The sequence below is a fragment of the Cervus elaphus genome, chromosome 30 (assembly GCF_910594005.1).
Source record: "Cervus elaphus chromosome 30, mCerEla1.1, whole genome shotgun sequence".
NCBI lineage: Eukaryota > Metazoa > Chordata > Mammalia > Artiodactyla > Cervidae > Cervus > Cervus elaphus.
In genome coordinates, this window is record NC_057844.1 from 76,915,019 (window position 1) to 76,932,426 (window position 17,408).

At 41.4% G+C, this 17,408-nt stretch overlaps 1 protein-coding gene and 1 pseudogene across 4 annotated transcripts in view; both read right to left on the minus strand.

The window, feature by feature from the left end:
• The window catches only part of NALCN (sodium leak channel, non-selective), a 296,965-nt gene that overhangs the window by 63,486 nt on the left and 216,071 nt on the right, over positions 1–17,408 (minus strand). For all 4 annotated transcript variants that reach the window (XM_043892088.1, XM_043892089.1, XM_043892087.1 and 1 more), the window contains one exon: positions 9,747–9,820. In XM_043892088.1, coding sequence (XP_043748023.1) covers positions 9,747–9,820 — 74 coding nt within the window. The remainder of the gene's footprint in view (positions 1–9,746; positions 9,821–17,408) is intronic.
• LOC122686811 lies at positions 7,744–8,364 on the minus strand (annotated as a pseudogene).

Sequence of the window (17,408 nt, forward strand, 5' to 3'; positions counted from 1 at the left end):
AAAGATGATGTTTCTAAGAGAGATCTTGGGGCTTTATTAGCCTTTAAACACCATGAGTTGTTTATAGCAACAGTAGCAGGGGGTCCTTGTTTTCTTTCTTCGCTGTCTCCACATCTTCTTTCTTAATGTTCCCGAACACAGGATGGGAAAAGTCTGTACGTTCTATAATGAAAGACAGAGGCCTGTGAGTCTTCAAATTATTTTCATCCATTATAGAGAAGCTAGATTACATGGTATTAAGTGTCTGGTATTAAATGTCATTACCATCTAAAAGGGGCAATGTGACTTTGCAGAACGTTGAATTTGAGGGTCACCTTGTAAAGTATTATCAGATGTGGTTAATGTAAGATAGTCACATCAAGAGACTTACTGGAAAAGACCCCGATTCTGGGAAAGATTGAGGGCAGGAGGAGAAGGGGGCGGCAGAGGATGAGATGGTTGGATGGTATCACCGACTCAATGGACATGAGTTTGAACAAGCTCTGGTAGAGGGTGATGGACAGGGAAGCCTGGCGTGCTGCAGTCCATGGGGTCTCAAACAGGTGGACACGACTGAGTGACTCAACAACAGCAACATCAAGAAAGAACAGAGAGATGGTTCTTCAGGGTAAAGACATAAAACCACGGCTATAGAACTTGGGAAGAGAACAGGTGAGTGCTTCCTGGGAAGGACTCTCACCTGCCTCCACAATGCTAAAGCTAACGGTGAGTTCCTCTCTCCTGGCCTCCTGGAATGAGAGAAGAGCTGCGTTTATAGGTTTATAGTTTATATTGAACTGAATATGCAGCTCCTTCGTGAGGCAGCTCAGTCCTGAGGACGGTTCTTCAATAGCCACAGAGAATCGGTTCCTTCTGCTCCTGTGTTTTCAACAAAATGTTTTCATACGCAGACATGTAAATACACCAACAACCAGAACCTCATTGTTTTAGACTGAAAAATGAAAGAAGCCTTAAGTCTTACCGTACACAGGTACCACATGAGAGAAGGAAAATGACCTCGTGGGAAATCTATGCCTTTAGTGCACCTATTGAAATTCAGCAAATAAAATATCTGAAACCCCATACCATTCACTGTGTGGTGAACTCTGCTGAGGACTCAGAAAAATGCCAACTGCTATGCAAAGGCTGAGCTTTTTAATAACAAAAATGACATCTGCCAAATGTTGCATAAACTGTTCAAACTGATTTTTCTAGAGATGCGCATCTTCCTCTATTACTTACTACTTTACCCATCAATGGTAAAACAGTAACAGAAAAACCTAGCCAAAAATATCTTCCCACATCTGTTGGGTAAAATTTAACAGTAGCTCTCCTAATCCATGGTTATTATTACAATCACTCTGGGGGCTTATCTACAAGTAGTCTACAAATCATATACTATGTCAATGAAATATATTTTCATTACCACAAATCAGGTACTACCTAGAAAAATATCTTTAGAACACAATATTTTACTCTGTGAGGTGATGGATGTTAACTAGACTTCTTCGTGGTGGTCATTTCATAATATATGCAAACCCCTTAGAACCACTATGCTGTACGCCTGAAACTAATATATACGTTAATTATATCTCAAAACAGTTTTCAGAGTTCAAGGAAAGGAAGTTTATTTGTTGAAAGCAAGCAAAACAAGAATATATTATTTTGTTTCAATTAAGTTATATTTTGCCTCCTTGAAATTTTCACTATTTTATGTTTTATTCAAATGCATGCACCCACGGATCCTTTTTTTAAAGTTGACTACTTTTTTGGCTTTACCATATGGTATGCAGAAATTCCCCTACCAGGGATTGAACCCAAGACCCTGAAGTGGAAGTGTGGAGTCTTAACTACTGGACCACCAGGGAAGTCTCCCACACATCTTATTGCCTTAGTTTACTGTTCTCTGAATACAGCTAATTTCCACCCATTTACCTAGTCTCTATATTTCCAAGTGGTCTTCCAGTCTACAAGTTTTTTAAGTACCAGGAAAATCTTCATAAGGAAAGCCAACGGTTAGGCAGACTTAACAAAATCACAGATAAGTATTTACAATAGTATTTAATATTTACATGAAATATTTGATTACTGTGTAATGACAATACTAATAGAGTCATACTAAAAATCTATGTATTTCTAAACATAGTTAATATATTAATACATCTATTTAATAAATCATATAGAAATAGTTTAATTTAATTAATAAAGAGTGCACTAATGCCCAATACTCTCCTTAAAACCTCAGGTTATTCTTGCTAATGATGGTTATAAAAATTTGCCGCAGTGTCGGCAGGCTGACCAGTCTCAGCCTGCTTCCTCTCATCTGCAGGGTCTTACTGGGGCACCAGCCCCCTCCAGGGGCTGAAGCACATGTCACTGAGCTCCGGCAAGTCTGGCCCCGGGTTCTGGGATGTGCCCGGTCCTCGCATCCTCTCGGGGATGCTGTGTATGCCCTGTGAGCTGTGCCCAGGGCATGGAGCTGCACTGAACTCCTGTGACCTTACCAGAAGTTGCTGAACTCCTGGGCTAACAGACGAAACAATAATTTGAAAAGGAAAACATGTTCCATGGGGAAAGCCGAGGGGATAAGAGATCCATGCTCTGCATCATGAAGCGTTCTTAGACTCCCCGAGAATCTGCTCAGAAACTGGCAGCTCCAGTCTAGACAAGACGAGGCAGAGTGAGGATGAAGAGGCTCTCTGCCCTCTCCTCAAACTCCCCTGCTCCCACAGCTATCGAAGTGAACAGGGACAGGTGGGCTTTGGAGGGAATCTTTGGGATTTAATTTGAATTTCTTCGTCTAGAAAATTCCCTCATCTCCTCCATCAGTTCAATATCAGGTTCGCCACCCCTTCCAGAGGAATAAGACTTAGATGCCCACATCCTAGGGAAGAGTCCAGATGTCAATTTATCTCCCTGGGGGAGAGAGAGCTGGGAGAACAAGACCCTCAGAGATGCCAGCGGGTCAAGAGAAATATCTCACTGAGCCCACGGCCCAGGAAGGACCTACTCCAGCTAAACCCTCAACCATCCTGAAGTTATGGAGCGCCAACGCTATGTGCACATGGAAGGTTCCAGGCAGGAATTACAACCCCTGCAGAAGACGATGCCATGCGTGTCCCAGCCCCAGCGGTCCCTGGTCTGCTCGTGGTACCCATGACAGCAGTCACACCTTCTGTTCGGCTGCTCCCCTGCCCTGGGGACCAGCCCCGGGCACCAGCCCCTCTGAACCAACGATCTCGATTAAATCCTGATCACCATCACTGTTCCAGCTGCCAAGCCCATCAGGTTCCACTTTACCAACACCTGCGGCCACCTGGAAACCTCTCTGCCGGATGCTGGTCTCTACTTGTTTGACTAGGCTTCCTGCCAACGCCTCTGTAAGTTTCCCACTTCTGAGATAGGACCGTTTTATTTCCTGGCCCATCCAAGCAGAATAGAGACTTTTACGGCCTCCCCTTGGGCATTACAAAGATCACAGTTCTCCATGTCCAGGAGTTCCCATCAGCTACTGGGGATGCTTACCTGGGCTGAGAAATCTATTGTTAGTTCACAACTATATCCAACAGTAAGCATCCAGCGAATGAATTAAACAAATGATCTGATGACACCCTGAAGATGTTAGCCAGTCTAGCAAAGCTTGGTGGTGGTAGTAATTTGGTCGCTAAGTCATGTATGACTCTTGTGACCTCATGGACTGTAGCCTGCCAGGCTCCTCTGTCCATAGGATTTCCCAGGCAAGAATATGGAAGTAGGTTGCCATACCCTTCTCCAGGGGATCTTCCTGACCCAGGGATGGAACCCAGATCTCCTGCATTTCAGGTGGATTCTTTACCGACTGAGCCACTGGGGAAGTTTCTCAACTGGGTAAGCAAGAACTTTGGGATCAACCTGGAGAAAGAGAACACTCATGTGTCAAAAGTATTCTATGCTCCTCAGGTCTGGTCTCTGCTGGATCACAGTGGACATTCTGCAGCAAGCCCTGGGGGATCAGCTTTGAAAGGTGACTGTCAGTTGCATGTCCCTTGGGGGCAACTATGGGTCTCCCCTAATTTGTTGCCAATAATGGAAAATCACCTACAGATACCAACTTGTTTAACCCTCTCCTATAAGTCAGGGGCTATAAATTTACAGACCTCATTTAAGAGATGAGAAAACAGAGGTACAGAGACTTAAGTAACTTGCCCGATGTCAGACATCCATGAAGTCATGAAGCCAGGATTCTTACTTAGTTTGGCTACAGAGCTGCTGAGTAAGTACTTGATACACATGCTCAGGTAATCCTATGAGGTCAAAATGCAGAGGGTGCAGGTTTGATCCCTGGTCAGGGAACTTAGATCCCATATGCTGTGTGGTGTGGCCAAAAGGTTGAAAAAAAATGTATATATATATATACATATATATATATACACAAACACACATATATATAAATATATAAAAAGAGAAAGAGAGAGACTACTCAATTTGGGTATATTGTTTTGTTATATTAAAATGTCCATTACTTCAGTGTAGGAACAATTTAGAGAATAAACTTTGAAAAAAAAAGATGAGAAAAACTGACCCAGTAAGTCATTAAATATATTTAGTTTTTAAAGAGTAAGTAGCATTCAACTATATATTAAAAGTATTAATTCACTGTATGGAAAAGAAAATTATGTCATAGATCCAAATATCAAAGCACAAATATCATACCTGACTGAGCACTCAGAGAGGTTATAAAGACTCCGTCCCCAGCTAGAGATACTGATGGTGCACTGCAAAAGGATGGAAACTTTCTAAAGTAATGGAACATGTTTAATTATTTTATTCTGACATTTCTCGATGCATTCAGCCTCACAGGAAGGATAATGCGTTTTTGCTCAATTTCAGGGCTCGAATTAGAGAAATCTCAGGAGAGGGGGCGAAGCTTTTGAAAGCACACTGCTTGGTGTTTTGATTTCATCTGATGTGGTATAAAGGTCACTGCCTTTTGAAGAAAGCTTTCTCTGGTGGAGCTGAACAGTGTAGACAAATTCAAAACAAGAGTGAATTTAATAGCAACCTTGGATTTTATAATTTAGGGCCATCCTCTTTCTCACAAGACTCTCCAGGTAAGGCTGGCCCATTAGTGCCAAGTGAATCACCTGCATTTAAGCTTTTGACAGTATTCTCAAGTTCTGTTAAAATGCCCTACTTTTGTTTCTCATTAAAGTGTTCCCATACATACCCAGAAGTTCATTTCAATTTTTAAAGCACACATTAATTTTGAAAAAATAGTAAGTAGAAAAATACGACTGAAAGATGGATTATGCAGAATTATATGAAGATTAAAATATGTGAAAATCACTGGTGACCCCAACACTGGTTCAACACTCCAGCCTCTCTCTCTGAAGGAATTTTTTCTTTGTGGACTTGAATTTCCTGTTCATAGGGAGGGATACAGCATGCTCTTTGCCAGAATAACTCAGATCCTGTTTCAAACAGAGGATGGATATTTGAAAATGTGGGTCCCCTGAGAAGTGAGAACCCTGGTAATTCCACAGCTTCAATATCAGTACTAAGAACCAAGACCCCTCCATCAACAGGACTTGAATATTCATTCCAGGAAAATGAATGTCCAGGAATTTAAGGCCATAATAAATAAGTAATTTCATTGTTAGCTTCAAGAACTTTCCGAAAATCCACTCATCTGAACTGCAGACTAAAGGACCATTTTCTTTCTCTAGAAAACAGGTCATCCACTGGACACACCGGTCCAGACTGGTTCTCACTGGTTCTCATTAAGACTCTAATTTGGTCCAGATTGGTTCTAATTGGTTCTCATTAAGACTCTGGCCAAGACCCTGCCCAGCTGGGTCCACCAATCCTAAACATTTTAAGAATGCTGTTACTCAAAATCAGTTATGTTTGTTTTTGAAAGGTAATACATGAAAGTGAAAGTGTTAGTTGCTCAGCTGTGTCTGACTCTTTGTGACCCCATGGACTGCAGCCCGCCAGGCTCCTCTGTCCATGAGATTCTCCAGGCAAGAATACTGGAGCGGGCAGCCATTCCCTTCTCCAAGGGGATCTTCCTGACCCAGGGGATTTGAGCTCAAGTCTCCTGCAGCCCAGGCAGATTCTTTACCATCTGAGCCATCGGGTAGTTTAATAATTCAAAAGACATAAAATAGGATAGATTTCTGGAGTAAAGATGGCAGCTCAGAGTCACCATTTATCTTCCCGCTTCTCAAAATCACTCCCGATTCAAGAAGCTAAGTGAAAAAATAGAAATGCAAACTCCATCTCAATAGCTGATGACTGAACTGTTGAGCCATAGAGGGTGGAAAGGGCATTAAAGGCAGTGGACATGTGAAGGTGTGTTACCTCTTCCTCATTCCTGACCCTGAGTGTTGCCCTCCTCCAAACAGTAATGGAGTAATAGTATTTGTTACCTATATATCCTGAAGAGTACTAAATTCTTTTTTTTTTTTTAATTGAGGTGTAAATGATGCATAGAGTTTCCCTGGTGGCTCAGTGGTAAAGAATCCACCTTCCAATGCAGAAGACTTGGGTTCGACATGGCAACCCACTCCAGTATTCTTGCCTGGGAAATCCCATGGACAGAGGAGCCTGGCGGGCTACAGTCCATGGGATCAAAAAGAGTTGGACATGACTTAGCGACTAAAATGACAACTAATATAAAACATTACATTAGTTTCTGGGTACAACGTACTGATTCCATAGTTGTACACACTGCAAAATGATCTAGACCCTTACATCAAGAATTTTGCCCAATCTTAACCAGACTTTCCTACAAAAAACACTGAAACCCAAGCCCCAAACCTTATGAATTCCACCCCTGACCTACCCCTTCTGAGTCATTATTAAGACCGGGAACTGGGGTTTCCCTTGTAGCAAATATTACATTTCACTTGGCTTCATCAACTAATTATTCAGATGACCTTTTTGGGCAATCTACACTGCAAAGGCAGATGAAAAAATGGGGGTCAGATAAGTAAGTTGCTCAAGGTTATAGAGAGCAGGTTATAGAGAGCAGAGTCCCCCAATACTAAGTCCAGTAACCTGTGTATAGACCTGGGGAAGCCTAAAGATCACCTCCTCCAAACTTTAAACAAGGAAATACGATCCCACCTGCCAGCAATGTGGCCAAAAACCTTACTATTCTTAATAATGCAGGTGGAGTAGAAGAGAAACAGACTCCTTCTCTTTAGCACCGTTTGGAGAGGGCGTCCTATTATGAATTTATCTGGTCGTCTTGTCAGCCATTCCACCTCTGGGTTCCAATGTTTAGGTGTGCATGCCTGTGCTCCCAGTTGCTCAGTCGTGTCTGACTCTTCGTGACCCCATGGACTGCAGCCTGCCAGGCTCCTCCGTCCATGGGATTCTCCAGGCAAGGATACTGGAGTGGGCTGCCATTTCCTCCTCCAGGGGGTCTTCCCGACCCAGGGATCGAACTCGTGTCTCCTTCACTGGCAGGTAGAATCTTTACTGCTGAGCCACCTGGGAAGCCCATTTCTTACTTTCTTTCTTCTGTGTAATACATGCACCAATAAATTATATTCCAAATGCTTATATTTTTACAGTGATCGTGTTACTTTATAACACGGTCTTAGAAAATATGCTTAAGTAGCTCACTCAGTTTTCTTTCCTGATACTTCAAGGTAGAGTTCAGAAAACAGCATTAAAATTACATGCTTGTATAAGCATTCTTTTTTTTTTTTTTTAAATAATATTTGTAGCATACTGAACAACAAACTATCTTACATCTTTCAGGAAGAAAAAACACAAAATTTGAAAAGACATCACCCACTGAATTTGGACACAACACCTCTACTCAATTAAGAGAAACATTTGTACAGTCCAGGTCTTTATTTTTACACCCTTCAGGCCATGAATTCATAGGGAATGGGCTCCAACAGTTCAGGTTCCTTCCCAATGGTCCTCACAAAGTGTGCTTCTCTGGGTGGAGCAGGCTGGCGCTTCAGCTGAACCCAAGTCCCTTTCTCTTTGGCTTCCTTCTTTTTCTGATCATTTTCCTTCACACGTTTTAGGAAGCTATCTCGGCTCTTAGAGTGCTTAATATGCTCGATATGCACATTAATTCTCTTGGCAAGAATCTTGCCCTTAACTTGTTTGTTTACAATGATGCCAACAGCATGCTGGGTAACATTGTAGACTCTCCCAGTTTTGCCATGGTAACATTTGTGGGGCATTCCTTTTTGAACAGTACCCATTCCCTTGATAGCTACAATATCACCCTTCTTGTAGATTCACATGTATGTGGCCAAAGGAACAACTCCATGTTTTCTAAAAGGCCTAGAGAACATGTAGCGGGTGCCCCTCCTCTTTCCCTTTGTGTTGGTCATTTTGGTGAATTACTGGAAGATGGCGGTTCCGGCCAAAAAGCTGTATAAGCATTCTAAATGGATATGCTATTGATTCTTACCTGGATTTTAGATATACACTGATTTTAATAAATCAATAAATCATGATCACCTTATTTAATGGTATGTATTATTTAATACCATTTTATCTGTGGTATTAATTCTTCTACATTTATTAACATTAATACATAATTATAAAATTTTTAAAAATTCATATTCTACTTAATCATCTCTTTACCCCCAACTTTACCACACTTAAGAAATAACTGACCTGTTATATGTCATATTTATCTATTTAAGCTTTAGTTTCAAGCATCTATAATATTTAGGTTTAAGCTTCTATGAACCCACCTGACAGAGTATCTAGTTTTAGGAATTATGCTCTAATTTGGTGATTTGTGTTCATACATGGGTGAACATAAAGTGAACGCTTAACAGGTACTATACGTAAGTCAGGGCTTCCCCGATGGCTCGGGGAGTAAAGAACCTGCTTTAAGGCAGGAGACACAGGAGATGCAGGTTCGATTCCCTGGTTGGGAGGATCCCCTGGAGAAGGGGATGGCAACCCACTCCAGTGCTCCTGCCTGGGAAGTCCCACGGACAGAGAAGCCTGGGGGCTACAGACCAGGCTGCAGTCCATGGAGTCACGAAGAGTTGGACACAACCGAGGAATTAAGCATGCAGCACTCATATATAAGTTAACTTATTTTTTTAAAGATTTTTAAAAACAATAATACTCCATCTTCCCAATCCCATTCTATTAACGGAATCCCACCAGTAGGACACAGAGGGATCCTAAGGCAAACAAAATGAATTAGTTAATATATGGAACATGCTTTTAAAAGACCAGAATTCTTTGGTTTGCATATAGCTCACACGCATAAAATACAGAGGTAGCTACAGTTTACTGAGATCATAACCCTGTTCTCAGAGCTGATAAGTAACAGGAGCAGCAGAAGTCGGCCACTCATTTCACACTTTGGGCAGAGCTCTTCTCGAATGACAAAGAATACAAATTTTGGGTTTTGTGACTCAAATTAAAAATACAGAAAGCTTTCCCTACCATTCTCCCCTTAGATTGTGATCTGTCCTTTAGACATCACAAAAGACATAATACTTGTAAGGAGAAATTATTTCCATCTTTTGCCATTGTCTGTACTTAAAATTTACGTTTAAGTGCATGAAAGAGAAAAGGACCAATTGAGTCAGTAAAATATTACTTTTTCAAGACATCAATGATGTGTTTGACATTATTTCTAAGCACACAGTTACCCAAACCAACTTTCTAGCAGGAGTATACATGAATACTCAGAAAATTAGTTCATTACTTAATAAAACAGCTTTTTTCTTGTTTCATATAATCCTGCTTGTGTTTAATTGTGTATCCATGTTAAATGGTGTTACCTTAAGATTTTCGTGACTGCAGTCTCCTTTTCTAGAAGGTTCCTTGCTCTGATGCTGAAGACAGACTTGCGAAGCTGTAAAATTATGAGTGTGACTTTAGTTTCAGAATGTAAAGGGGAAACATACCAACATATCATTACATACAAGAAACAGCTACACTATTAAAACATGAGGCGTGAATGTTTTCACTGAAGCACCATCATATGATTGATTCTATCATTTAATTTTAATTTCTGCCCCTACTTTATTTGAACATAACTGCAAACAAGCTTTTTCAGCCACATGTCACAGCTATAGGGGTAACACACTGGCTGTGCTCATTGGTAATAAAATGTCCTTACATCTGGCTTCCCCGATAGTTCAGTGATAAAGAAACCCTCTGAGATGCAGGAGATGTGGGTTCAATCCCCGTGTCAGGAAGATCCCCTCAAGGAGGAAGGGGCAACTCACTTCAGTATGCTTGCCTGGAAAATTCCATGGACAGAGGAGGAGTCAGACACATCCGAGCACTCCTTCCAACCACACAGGCTTTTCAGTTTCCAAAGAATTCAAGGTTGCAATGACTACTGGACCCCTACTGCCATCTTTCAGTAAAATGTCCCCTAATCCACATCACGCCTGATTCAGGTTCCTGGTCTGTGACCCAATCCTAATCTGAATAATGAGTTTAGGAGCTTTTTCTGCCTATAGACATGGAGACAAACATGAGATGAACTTTCAAGGTTTCTTCCTTGTTGACAATGATGAAATTATTCCAGGGGGAAGGACGAGAAAAAACAACCCTGGAGGTTGGCTACAAACCAGAAGATACACTCCCCAAACTCAGCTTCATAGTTGCAGAAGGCAATTGGTGACACGTATTCAGGAGCCAGGGAGGGTGGGAAATGGGCAGAGGAAGAAGAGAGAGGCACAATAGCCTGGAAAGATCCAGGAACAAGGAGGTGTAGTGCAGACCACAGACAGTACTCGGACAAAGCCCTGTGCATTTGGATCAATAGATTAGACTAGATTTACTGAGTCCTTAGCATGATTTCAGCGGCTATTGGAGATAAAGAGTTACTCAGAACCTGAGGTCTTGCTTACCAGACTCCAAAAAGCCTAGTTATACGGTAAGTCTCCTATATACCGTTCTGTTCTAAGAGTACGTTTGTAAGTCCAGTTTGTTCATAAGACCAACAAAGTTGGACTGTGTCCAAAGTCAAAGCTGTGGTTTTTCCAGTAGTCACGTATGCATGTGAGAGCTGGACCATAAAGAAGGCTGAGCACCAAAGAATTGATGCTTTTGAACTGTGGTGTTGGAGAAGACTCTTGAGAGTCCCTTGGACTGCAGGGAGATCAAGCCAGTCAATCCTAAAGGAAATCAGTCCTGAATATTCACTGGAAGGACTGATGCTGAGGCTGAAGTGCCAGTCCTTTGGCCACCTGATGCGAAGAGCCGACTCACTGGAAAAGACCCTGATTCTGAGAAAGACTGAAGTCAGGAGGAGAGGGGGGTGACAGAGGATAAAGTGGCTGGATGGCATCACTGACTCAATGGACATGAATTTGAGCAAGCTCTGGGAGATGGTGAAGGACAGGGATGCCTGATGTGCTGCAGTCCACGGGGTCGCAAAGAGTCAGACATGACTGAGCGACTGAACAACAATCAGCAAAGTTAGCTGAGGCCCCCAACTAACACAACCGGCTGCACTGTACTGTAATAGGTTTACAATATGTCTCACACAAATAGTATGTAAGAAACAAACACGAAAAATAAAGAGAACACTTGTAATCTTTACAATATAGAACCTTGAAAACTAGGGCTTCCGTGGTAGCTCAGCGGTAAAGAGTCCAGCTGCCATGCAGGAGGCCCAGGTTCGATCTGTGGGTTGGACGATCCCCTGGAGGAGGGCATGGTAACCCACTCCAGTATTCTTGCTTGGAGAACCCCATGGACAGAGGAGCCTGGCGGGCTACAGTCCGTGGCGACACCGAGAGTCAGACAGGAGTGAAGTGACTGAGCACGCATGCACGCACCTTGAAAAATACATCAGCGCGGTATGTGGCATACAGGGGCTGGCACCGAGCGAACAGGCCAGAAATAAAGACACGGCATCGCTGGACTCTACACAGTCCTGTGCAGCAAGGCACGGAAAAGCACAGTCACCTGCAGAGGACGCCCACGCCCGACACAGCCCACCAGACACGCGAACTAACCTACGTGACTGGATATGCAAACACACGCGCGCATCTGTGAAAGTCTGCACCTTGAGATTGGTATGTAGGGGAGTAACTGTGACGACAAGGCTGTGACACATGAGATTATCAGAAAAAAGCAGGATACAGTAGTTACCAAAGTCTTAGGTGATACGCACCATGGGAAAGATGAGAAGCGGTGGTAAGGTTCTGGGTCGGGGAGAACTAGGCGTGCCTGAAATAGTTAGCAAAGGCTCGACTGAAGAAGTAGAAGTCATACTAGGCCTGGAGGCTGGTTAAGATTTCTACAGGCAAAGGAGGCAGTGCGTAAAGGTTCAAGTTGGAAATGTGTGCACATGGCAGATTAATTTGGTGCAAACTATCCGTTTAAGCGCTGAGTGAGGTGGCCGTTTCAGCAAGGCGAGTGGAGGAAATACTATAAGGCATAATGTGCTTCAAACAAAGTTGGGGGAAGACGATCAAGCAGGAGACTGAACAGCTGTATTCAGAGAAAGATAGACCATCCAGGGTCTGCTGAACAAAAGATGAGTAACTTCAGGTACAAAGTCACAGGGCCCCAGGCTGCAGACAAACCTAGAAACAGAGGCGGTCATGTCAACCCGCACGGCCACACGGCAGGAGCTGGGAAAGCGCTGGTCATCCCCGCATAACTGACAACCTTCAGGACATCGCCACAAGCAACAGAACTGTCCTGCGTCACGGCAGACCCGTCACGAAGGGAAGCACCACTTTCTCTCATGTGAGGAGAGGCAGCATACTCATCTGTTCTCAGTAATGAAAGATGGAGCTGGTTTCATTATTCACTAGAACTCTTGGGAGAATACATTAACGTATAGACACGGAAACAAGAGTGGAAGTCATTTTGTTGAAAAATTACATTTTCAGGGTAACACACAAAAGCCTGTCTGCTGCGATCAAGTCATAAAGCTTTCCTATATTTTATCCCCTCGACTGACAGGTGACTTTGGGCATTGATTTAACAGCACATCTCCTTAGGAACATTGAGTGGAGTCCCTTTGGAGACAGCAGACCCAGTGGAAGGTGTTCACAGTCACAAAAGGGCCCAGGCCATGGAGGTCCTGAGGAGGTGAGTTTCAGGAGAGGACTGTGGACCCCACAACTCGTGTTTCATCTTCAAAGGACAAAGACAGGCCTTGGCTATGTCTTTCCCTTAGTATAAGATGATGGTCTGAACTCAGTCACCCAGCTACAGGCCCCGTAATTGGGCAGCGGACACTTAAAACAGTGCTCTTCATGTTGGGAGACACCTTCGCAGAAACTGCAGACAGTATCTGTTCTATTGTTTATACAATTATTTCTGCACTGCCCATGATTTCTAAAGAAAAGTGAGTAAGTCACTCAGTCGTGTCCGACTCTTTGTGACCCCATGGACTGTAGCCCGCCAGGCTCCTCTGTCCACGGGATTCTCCAGGCAAGCATACTGGAGTGGGCTGCCATGCCCTCCTCCAGGGGATCTTCCCAACCGAGGGATTGAAGCCGGGTCTCTGCATTGCAGGCAGATTCTTTACCGTCTGAGTCACCAGGGAAGCCCAGAGATTTCTAAATGATTTCTAAAGAGCCTCCAAATCTCCTTTGTCCTAAACTTGAACTGAACAAAACAGAATACTCTATTTTTCTTATTGGAGTACAGTTGCTTTACAATGTTAGTTTCTGCGGTACAGAAAGTGAACCAGCTACACGCGTACATACATCCCCTCTTCCTTGGATTTCCTTCCCATTTAGATCACCACAGGGCATACAGTAGCGTTCCCTGGGCTAAACAACAGGTCCTTATTACTCATCCGTTCTATACATAGAAGTGTCAGAATACATTTTTAATTCATACCAAGGAGTCCCTGAGAATTGGTTTTAAAACTAAGAGCAGGATAAACTATAAGAATAAATACTGTAGTAGAATAACTTCAATTCAACTTTGGGAGATTCCTGACAGAAGAAAGAAGATACCTAGATCTTCTATAGATACAGATATAGAGAATTGCATAGATCTATGTAGGTATCTGCATATCTCTCTCTTTATTTATGTATCTATATCTGTTAGCCTTGACATGTATTTAGAAACTGTTGTTTTTTCTGCAAATAAAGAAGGCCTATATAGGGATGATCTAGTCATTTGATTTCTTTAGGAAAGTCTTGCACAGTTCTTTCAGCCAAGGACAGGCTCTAAGCATCCGGAACTCAGAGCTACGTTGCTCTGCAGTGCCCTCTTCTGGCTGGAGAAGATACCGACAGGCACCTGAAATGAAAACGAGCAGTCTTTTTGGAGTAATGCTTGTCTGCCGTATGTTTTTTAGTGGGTCTCTCAGGAAAGGCTCATGGGCACAGTAGTACTTACCTCGTACATTACTTACATTCTTACATCTTGAAAGTCAGTTTTCTCAGTTATTAGAAAACCTAGATCACATACACTCTCTCTGAGCATCCTATATGTCCCTCTATTTTCTTCTGACACAAAGCATTGCTGCTGAAAAGGCTGACGGGAATCTAAATGTTCTTTTCTTTTTAAATCACTTGTTTATTTTGAGCTAGATTTTTTAAAAAATTAAAGGTCCTGTAATTTATCTGGAATAGGTCTTATTTCTGGTCATTCATGATTAATGTTTTTGAATAAATGATGTATGCTTTCAATACATACTTTCAAATCTTTTTGTATTTCAGAAAATGTGAGTACTTCTTCTATTCTATTGCTTTGGCTTTCCTCTTTTGGGACTCCTAAGATACAGATGTAGGACATGTTTCACTTTCTTCCGTCTGCAGTTTTCTTTTAAATCATTTCAATCTCTTTCTTCATTTTTTCCTGATTTCTTACAATTGCCACTCCTTCACTTTCTTTTTCTCTTAAAGCACCAACTGATGTATGCAATCAGGTTATGTTCCTTCTAATTTAGTCTTCATTGCTTTTATTTACAGTTCTCTCCTGAGTCCTAGCACCTTACGTATGAATTTTCCTAATTCTTAATTAGGTTGCTTTCCTAACCTTGTGTGATGTGTAACATTTTTTCACTTATTTTACAATAGTTAGCACAGTTTGAGCTCATTGTGAGTGTCTTTAGGGCAGCTTTTGTGGTCCACAAGACACCATTCTCTTCCTTACGATCTTTTACGTGTAACTTTTTTATGAAACTTGACTTTGATGGTTTTTGGTTGCTCATTTTCAGGCAAAACTTATTTTTCTATACTTCCAATATTTCTCTCCTAATTTCAGAGCTTCCTCTTCTGTGTGCAAATAGGGATCACACGTGGCAGCTTTATTTCTGGGATTTCCTGGTTGTTTCCACTCCCTCCTGCCAGCACCAACTTTATCTGGGTCTGCTTTCTCCTTGACCACTCTTGTTATTTTTGACCCCACTCCTGGATGTTTTTACTTCAGTGTGGAAGGAAGAGGGTACCTGCCTGTTCCCAGAAGCACTAGATGCCCTGTAACTAACCTTGGCTTCTTCTCTTACAGGCACCAATATCCCTTTTTACTGATAAAATGTTTCTGTCTCCCTCCCAAATTCATATGCTGAAGTCCTCACCCCAGTGTGACGCTATTAGAAGAGAAGCCTTTGGAAGGCAATCAGGTTTAGAGTAGGTCATGAAGATAGAGAGCCTAGGAGGGGATGAGTGTCCTTATGAGACCAGAAAAAGATGTCCTTCCCTCTTCTACCAGGCGAAGACACAGCAAGAAAGCAACCGCTGACTTTGCTGACACCTTGATCTTGGACTTCCCAGCCTCTAGGGCTGTGAGAAATAAATGTTTGCTGTTTAAGCCACCCAATCTGTCGTACTCTGTTACAGCAGCTCAAACAGACTAAGGTACCATGCAAAACATGTGGCTATTGGTTTGCCTGAATCTGCTTTTATCCAGAGTTTGTGGCTTACCTTGGTTTGTTGTAAATATTGTTTATAGATTTCTGGTGTATTATATAGGCATTCTGTTTATTTTCATGTGGGAATTATAGGAGAGTAAGAAACTGTGCCAATGTCTCTGTCATTTTCCCAGAAAGCTCCTTAATTTTCTCTTGTTGAATTGTGCAGATTTATCACTTCTATTAGTCTTTTTAAAGAACACAGTTTTATTGACACTATTTATTGATTCTTTTTCTCCTGTTCAATTAGTGTCTGCTTTTAGCTTTATTATTTCTCCCCTGCCGTCTTACTATGTTCCTGGTTGATTCTTTTCTAAATACTTGAGTTAAATACTTGGAAGATTAATGTCAGCACTTATTCCTTTACTAAATATGCATTCAAGGCCATGATTTTTCCTCTAAAAATGCCTTTAGTTACTTCTCACAAGTTTGATGTATACAACTTTCATTATTTTTCAGTTCTAGATGCTTTTTTTCCCATGGTGGATTCCTCCATAATCCTTCAGTTATTTGGAAGTGGTTTTAAAATTTCTAAATGTGTGGGTATTTTTTTTTGTAGTCGTTATTTAGTTTCTAACTTTATTCTATGTTGGTCAAATAATGCCTAACATACTGATTTGGTTTCTCTTCAGAATTCCTTCATAGTGTAGTAAGTGGTCATATTCTGTAAATCATTCATGTGTTGTTGAATCAGAATGTATATTCTTTAGTCACTGAATGAGGAATTGTATAAATGGTCATAACATGAAACTGGTAAACTGTATATTTCAAATCCACTAAATCCTTATTCATTTCTTTGGCTCTCTGATCATATGGTGAGGTACTATATTACATATTTTAAACTTACTCTTCAAATTAATCCTCATAGGTAGGTATTATTATCTCTCTTTCTCTCTTATTTTGTTTTAACAGATGAGAGATCTGAGGTTTACAGAAGTTAGGTTCTCTAAGGTTACTCAGATAATAGATTGCAGAATTATTATTATTGCAGAGTTCTGGATTGTACGGTTTTTTACTATATCATGATGCCTATGCAAAATATCATATTATAAAGCAGTATTAAATAAAAGAAAAATTAAAAAGCATTTTGAAAGCTCTACTGTAATAAAACATTGTTTGCTTGAGTTGAAAGATTTGGTTTACACGTACAATGTGCTCTTGTCCCAACTCCTAATGCAAAATCTTAACTAGCCAAATTCTTCCTTTGTTCTGTGTAAGCATAATTGATCTTTTAGAATAACAACCATGAAGCATTAAAAGAGATCAATGACCTTTCTAACCCATTAGAGTCAGGATGGTTTACAGGATTTATATTTCACATTTACTGAATTTTAAAATCAGGGATCCGTCACAACTTTTAGCTAATTGGAACATTAATTCAATTTATTTAATCAACTGGAAGTAAACACAGGCCTATTAGGGAATGTTAGATTCCTTTGGGGCGCTCCTTGCTTAGATCTAAAGAACCATCTTTCACTGTAGTAACCTTCAAAATGGAGCCACTAATGTTTATTTGAGAAAGAAAACCACAACATTCAACTATTCTGTTTTGGAGTTGTTAACAATACATTTCTGTTGCTAAGTGGGAAAAAGTTTG